Source organism: Nerophis lumbriciformis, linkage group LG01 (assembly GCF_033978685.3).
Source record: "Nerophis lumbriciformis linkage group LG01, RoL_Nlum_v2.1, whole genome shotgun sequence".
In the NCBI taxonomy this organism is placed as follows: Eukaryota; Metazoa; Chordata; class Actinopteri; order Syngnathiformes; family Syngnathidae; genus Nerophis; species Nerophis lumbriciformis.
The window spans coordinates 30879746-30887500 of NC_084548.2; the positions used below are offsets into that span (position 1 = coordinate 30879746).

At 38.8% G+C, this 7755-nt stretch overlaps 1 protein-coding gene and 1 non-coding gene across 7 annotated transcripts in view; both read left to right on the plus strand.

Moving 5' to 3' along the window:
- Positions 1-1501: 1501 nt before the first annotated feature.
- Positions 1502-1574, plus strand: trnak-cuu (transfer RNA lysine (anticodon CUU)). Its single transcript has one exon. It is a non-coding gene; the product is annotated as a tRNA-Lys (tRNA).
- Positions 1575-2335: 761 nt separating this feature from the next.
- The window catches only part of LOC133618720 (MYND-type zinc finger-containing chromatin reader ZMYND8-like), a 44443-nt gene continuing 39023 nt past the window's right edge, over positions 2336-7755 (plus strand). For all 6 annotated transcript variants that reach the window (XM_061979334.1, XM_061979344.1, XM_061979370.1 and 3 more), the window contains exons 1-2: positions 2336-2467; positions 2559-2791. In XM_061979334.1, the coding sequence (XP_061835318.1) occupies positions 2778-2791 (14 nt within the window). In that variant the 5' untranslated portion in view covers positions 2336-2467; positions 2559-2777. The remainder of the gene's footprint in view (positions 2468-2558; positions 2792-7755) is intronic.

Consider the following 7755-nt stretch of genomic DNA (forward strand, 5'->3'; position numbering starts at 1 on the left):
CTTCAATGGGCCAAATATGTCCTTTGCCCCCAAATTCCTTGAAAGGGGCCTGCCAGGTATGCGTAACTACAGTAGTACCTCAATTTACGAGCTTAATTGGTTCTGTGGCAGAGCACTTAACTAAAAACACTTGTATCTCAGATCACCGTCTTCCAATCAAAGGAATTGGTGTTTGCCCCCTAAAAACAGAACAATTTTAACATGCAATATGCCTTTTAAAAAAAGAAGATAACATCTAGATAATAAATATTACATGAAAAACAATCAAATCGAATGTAGTACAAGCAAGTGCAGTAGTTTTATGAAGTAATGTAATAATAATGTCCAGCATTACCTTGGATAGGGGACTTATACAGTATCTTCTTTGAGCTACTTTTCTGTCAAACACACCATCATCAGCTTCTCCATATTTTCATGGATAAATGTCTGCCGTTTAGAATGTATTTTAACATCCTTGGCTGGTGTTGGACTCATTCTGCTTTTGTATGGTGCAGACCAGCAGCAGTAATACACACCAACTGCTTCACCAAGTCAACTACACAGTCATGTTTTTGATGATTTCTTTCTCTAATTCAATGAATGTTAACCACTTCTTCTTCTAGACACTGTCCTTCACAGCTACGTTCTTCCTTCCCGTGGTTGAAAAAGTTGTGTCAATCTCTAGCTATACGCTAACACTAGCAAGTAAAACCATGGCGGGTTTAGTTAGCCTGAAAGACAGCTCTTATTCCAAAACACTCTTAAAGTCCGCTAAAAGTTGAAATATTTTTTTTTAAAGGAAGTCCATCCATCCATTTTCTACAAAAATACATGTGTGAACGTTAACCAGACCGCAAGTATTTTTTAAATTATTGTTGGTCTGGATCAAAGTACTACAAGTGTGAACGCACGCTAGCAAAAAGCGAGGTACCAATCACTGACAGGAATGGCTGCTTTTCATGCAGAAATGTATATATTTATTTATAATGGTAAATCGTGTATAGCACTTTTCTAACATCAAGGTACTGATTATTTTTTGCTCTTTAAATTCTAAAAAAAATATTTTAAATATTGTTCTCCTGCGTTACATACAATTAACCTCATCCCAGTAACATGTTTTTTCCACATCACAGGATTGATAAAGTCAAAGTAAGTTAGTGTCATGTATCTTTATTTGTAATTTAGTTGTTATAACAATTTGTGTTTGATATTTAAAATGTAATTCTTATCATTATTTTTTTAACTTCATCTGATTTACACATAAATGTTTACTTTTTGTATCTATGACCAGAATGACTGGGCCGACATTCTACAGCAGGGGGCAACCTTGCCATCGTTTTTGGTAGGCTACCTCTACATATGGGCACTTCCCTCAAAAAAGATTGTCATGCATTCCTCCTTCTTGTATACTGTACTTATCTGATTGAGATAAGGCTAAAATAGTGCTGAACTAGATTGGAAACACAGTATGCCAAGTGGCTGCCCCTTGCATTTATAAATGCCTTCATGGTGCTACCTCTAAGCCCGGCTAGCTCAGTCGGTAGAGCATGAGACTCTTAATCTCAGGGTCGTGGGTTCGAGCCCCACGTTGGGCGCACCTTTTTCCTTGTTCAGAATCTTAATACTCTTTAATTTGATTCGTCACATAGTTGTCATGTTTTATATTGTATATATGCATATTAGTTGTGTTGTGCAAGATTTAAAATTGTTTTCTCGGTATCTGTTGTACTGTTGACAGGGTAAGATAATGGTGAAACAATACACATTTTTATTATTTGCTCTATTTTGTGTCAGGGAATGAAATCAATGATTTAATGGTATAACTTCTTTTGGAAATAATTGTTACTAAATGTAATTTTACCTGCCATTTGACCCACTATTTTGTCATTCATAACATCTTCCCATCTGCACCTGAGTAGACTAATGTTGGTGGCCGTCACGTTTAAATAAATCAAACTGCAAGACAAAAATGTTGTGAATCTTGTAGAGCTAAAGCAAAGGAGTTAAAGGCAGTGGCATGTTTCATACAGCTCAATATAAATTTAATTTTAAAGTTATCATTCAAACATTTTTGTAATTGTTTTATTATTTAAAAAAATATTATTGTTGGGTTACTTGAATAAATAAGTAGTAAAAATGTTACTACTGTAAAATATAAAAATGTAAAATCTTACTAATTTATTTTATTGTTTGCTTAACTACGCAAACTGCTTAATGTTTTTAATACATTTTATGTGCAGGTTATTTAGACAGTATTTTTGTCTTAGGCGAAGAACTCCCGCCTGGCCGTTCACTGCAACGGCCAGAAGGGAGGGCGGAGTTTAAACAAAGGCCCTCACCATATAAAAAATGTAAGCTTCTTCAGAAAAGCCACGGTGTCCTGCTTCTTCCTCGTCATGCGAGCATTTCTTCCTCCTAAGCCAAAAGGAAAGACAACTTTTACCAGATTCTACTCACCGGGTCTTTAAAATATTGTCCCTTGTGGTTTGTATGTCAAACATGTCCACATTATTCATGTAATACAGTGTTTTTAGGCTGAGCTTTGCTTATTTTCCTTCCTCTGTCTCTGACACTCACAGTGCTGCCCCTGCCTGCTCTGAACAAAGATAATTACTCAGGAAACGTTTCGGCCAATCAGCTGCTGTGTTGCATCTTGCCTGTGTGGAGGGCGACCAGTCAGGATCCGGCTAACAACACTGGGGCCTGATCGCCTTGCCTGGAGAGCGGAGCCTTTCCCGGCTGAGAGCTGAGAGTGTCCTCCATGTTTTATAAGTGTTGAGATAGTGTGTCAGGCAGCCATGCATCCACAGAGGTAAGCTCTGTCTTTCTATTTTATCTCAGCGCTCTCATAACAGCATGGCTTCCTTCTTGATGTTGTGGTGACTGTTGGTTTCATAACAAACGTGCACACATTGAAATCAGTTTAGTGTGCAGGAGGAGGAGGAGCTGGGGCAGATTGAGGCCTCGCCAGGCCTCTGTGCTCCACTGTGCTGAGGGTGGGGGGTTGGGTAACGACTCTCACCCTTGCTCTCTATCTGTGTCTCAGGGTCACATGGGTGCCCCAGACAAGCAGGCTGCCATACAGAAGGCAAAGTGAACCATGGCAAATCCTTTTCCTTTTTTTATAATGCAAAGGAGTGTTCCATTTAAACATGGCACCCACATCTTCCCTGGTATTGTAGCAGAACAAGAATGGGGGATGGGTAATGGAAGAGATGAGAGGTTATTATGTGCCCTTTGTAAGTAGATTGGCTCGCTGTTGTTTTCCTGTGAGTAATGCCAGGTCAGGGAATAGGCACGCTGGGGAGCAGAAGTGAAGAACACACGCATTTGATAGAAGAGAGCATATTACACAACTGCTTGTCTCTTGTATGCACCATGTATGCTGGCAAGTTCCACACTCCTTTTTTGTCAAATCATCCCCCACAAGGCATCATTTTCGTGACAGGTAAAAATGTTACCAGTTATTCAATTCTAAACTTCAAAAATAAGAAAGACACAGATGTCCTTGACTTACAGCGACAGGCCACAATGCTGATTACACTGCACTATTGTGAAACTGCTTCTTCCTCTCTCTCTTCTCACACAGTGGCCATTTTGTGCTCAGAGAGCTCTGCTCGGTTGAGGTTTTACTCCTCGTGGAGATTACACAGCAATGCCTAAAATGACTCCAATTTCTTTAATGTGACTACAAATGTAGTTTCTGGACATTGTATGATGTGATAGCTCTAATTTTCAGTTTTTATAAATGACTCACAGGATCAGCGACAGGAGGTTTGTTTTAATTAGAAAGAGTGATGGAGTGGATTAATAAAAACACAATGACTTTAGCTGTGACAGGCAAGTGAGATGATTTTATTAAGTCCTGGGCACACGGTGGGAACGGTAAAGTATAGTATCGTTTCAAACTTTCATCCACACGGGAAGAGCATTCTGGGTGGCCTGAATGAATAGTTTTTTAAAAAACGGGGTCGCGGGGGTGCTGGAGCCTATCCCAGCAAGCGGTAGAAAATGGATGGATGGATGATGGATGGGCATTTAGAGTGAGAAAGTCTGATAAGGCCGTGTTGTGGACAAGCTTACTACTACTACTACTACTACTACTACTAGAGTTTCCTGTTTGGTTTGTATTTTTCTTTACTTTGGTTTGTCAACGTTCAAGCGCATTTGGTGCCAATTGGTAATCAGTCACTATTTAGTCGGGATCAATGCATTTTGGTTACGTTGACTTAGCTTTCATAGATGTTTGGGGATAATAATAATAATAATAATAATAATGGACTACATTTTATATCGTGCTTTTCTATTATTAGATACTCAAAGCGCTCACAGAGAAGTGGGAACCCATCATTCATTCACACCTGGTGGTGGTAAGCTACATTTGTAGCCAGGGCTGTTTCCTGTTTTGATGTTGCGTTTCATTTGTACGGCGAAGTCAGAATTTTTTTTATTCCTAGTTGGAAGTTTACACATCCCCTACTCGGAAAGTCATCACCCGCTTCAAGTTGGCTTTCAAAGATGGCTGCTCTGATTGTAATATCTGTTATTCGCACTTGTATTCGTCGCACTAAATCAGCCGTATATGCTGTATTGTTAGACATGTGTATGCGTGTGTGTGTGTGTGTGTGTGTGTGTGTGTGTGTGTGTGTGTGTGTGTGTGTGTGTGTGTGTGTGTGTGTGTGTGTGTGTGTGTGTGTGTGTGTGTGTGTATATGTATGCATATATATATATATATATACTGTATATATGTATTTATGTATGTATGTGTATATATATATATATATATATATATATATATATATATATATATATATATATATATATATTAGGGGTGTAACGGTACACACAAATTTCGGTTCGGTACATACCTCGGTTTAGAGGTCACGGTTTGGTTCATTTTCTGTATAGTAAGAAAACAACTAAATATACATTTTTTGGTTATTTATTTACCAAAATTTGTAAACAATGGCTATCCTTTTAAAATTGGGAACACTATAATAGGTCCTACGTTAATCAACATTAAACTGCCTCAAGTTGTTGCTCAGATTAAATAAAATGACAAAACTTTTCTTCTACATATAAAAAGTGCAACATTAAACAGTTTCAAGTCAACTCATCATGCTTAATTTATTACAGCATTTGGGAAGCCTGTAGTTGATTTTTTTAAATTATTTTTATCAACATGTGATAGCAGGGACCCTGCCATTCAAAACTAGGCTGCTCCATTACTAATGATTAATGTAACTATAGCTGAAAAAAATAGTACAATAGCAATAGGAGAGACTATTTATCCCTGAACACCATGGAGTTCATGTAGAATTTATGATGCAGTTACATTATTATATCAACTATCAGAGACAGAAACTCGCCATTTAACATAATGTTCTTTTTTGCTGCTTCAACACAGAAAAAGGTGGAGTGAAATAACAGACAGACAGGCTTTGTTGTCCGTAACACACACACGCACGCACACACACACACACACACACACACCGCAAAATGAGCTAACGTTACGCTAAAAGCGAATTAGCCTTCACCTCAAGCCAGGACTGCAAGCATTTGGTGCCAATTGGTAATCAGTCACTATTTAGTCGGGATCAATGCATTTTGGTTACGTTGACTTAGCTTTCATAGATGTTTGGGGATAATAATAATAATAATAATAATAATGGACTACATTTTATATCGTGCTTTTCTATTATTAGATACTCAAAGCGCTCACAGAGAAGTGGGAACCCATCATTCATTCACACCTGGTGGTGGTAAGCTACATTTGTAGCCAGGGCTGTTTCCTGTTTTGATGTTGCGTTTCATTTGTACGGCGAAGTCAGAATTTTTTTTATTCCTAGTTGGAAGTTTTCACATCCCCTACTCGGAAAGTCATCACCCGCTTCAAGTTGGCTTTCAAAGATGGCTGCTCTGATTGTAATATCTGTTATTCGCACTTGTATTCGTCGCACTAAATCAGCCGTATATGCTGTATTGTTAGACATGTGTATGCGTGTATATATGTGTGTGTGTGTGTGTGTGTGTGTGTGTATATGTATGTATATATATATATATATACTGTATATATGTATTTATGTATGTATGTATGTATGTGTATATATATATATATATATATATATATTAGGGGTGTAACGGTACACACAAATTTCGGTTCGGTACATACCTCGGTTTAGAGGTCACGGTTTGGTTCATTTTCTGTATAGTAAGAAAACAACTAAATATAAATTTTTTGGTTATTTATTTACCAAATTTGTAAACAATGGCTATCCTTTTAACATTGGGAACACTATAATAGTTCCCACGTTAATCAACATTAAACTGCCTCAAGTTGTTGCTCAGATTAAATAAAATGACAAAACTTTTCTTCTACATATAAAAAGTGCAACATTAAACAGTTTCAAGTCAACTCATCATGCTTAATTTATTACAGCATTTGGGAAGCCTGTAGTTGATTTTTTTTTATTATTTTTATCAACATGTGATAGCAGGGACCCTGCCATTCAAAACTAGGCTGCTCCATTACTAATGATTAATGTAACTATAGCTGAAAAAAATAGTACAATAGCAATAGGAGAGACTATTTATCCCTGAACACCATGGAGTTCATGTAGAATTTATGATGCAGTTACATTATTATATCAACTATCAGAGACAGAAACTCGCCATTTAACATAATGTTCTTTTTTGCTGCTTCAACACAGAAAAAGGTGGAGTGAAATAACAGACAGACAGGCTTCGTTGTCCGTAACACACACACGCACACACACACACACACACACACACACACACACACACACACCGCAAAATGAGCTAACGTTACGCTAAAAGCGAATTAGCCTTCACCTCAAGCCAGGACTGCAAGCGAGCTGAGCTGCAGTTTATATTTCTAGAACGTCAACGGGCTCATAGTGATGTTACTAGTAGTTGACTGGGAGGTGTTTATTATATTTTGGGGAGAGTCCGCTGCCTGATGCTTACCTGCTAAACGCTAAGCACTGACTACATGAGCTCTGAATACGCACTGCTGATTGGCTGTTACCACTCTGAATACGCACTGCTGATTGTCTGTTACCGCTCTGTTTGTAGCCAATCAGATGGTTGTGTGGGTGGGACAATGCTGGGTGCTGTGTAGAGTCCTGACAGAGACAGGCAGAAGGAAGCGGAGCAGCTTGTTAAGACTTTAGCTTAGTCGGCTACTTTATATGTTCGTGTGGAAACTTGTTCGGTACACCTCCGAACCGAACCCCCCGTACCGAAACGGTTCAATACAAATACAAATTACACCCCTAATATATACACACATACATATATATGTATATGTGTGTGTGTATGTATATATATATATATATATATATATATTAGAGATGCGCGGTTTGCGGGCACAACCGCGGAGTCCGCGGATTATCCGCGAATCGGGCGGATGAAATTTAAAAAAATTAGATTTTATCAGCGGGTCGGGCGATTGAAATTTAAAAAAATTAGATTTTAAATAGATTCAGGCGGGTGGCAGTTAAACCAATTCGGAAATATATATACATAGTTAAATGTTGTTACCCACATACGAAAAACGAGCAGGCACCTGCAGCATATGCCACAACAGAAGAAAAAAAAAAAAAGAGATGGACACTTTTACGGAGCGGAGAAGGCCCCCGACGCCTCGCCGGGGTCCGGGACCGAGGCCCCTTCCCCCGAGAGGGCCCCACCGGGAGCCGTAGCTGAGGCGATCCGCGAGAAGGGCCCGACGCACGTCCAGGGTCACCACCGCGC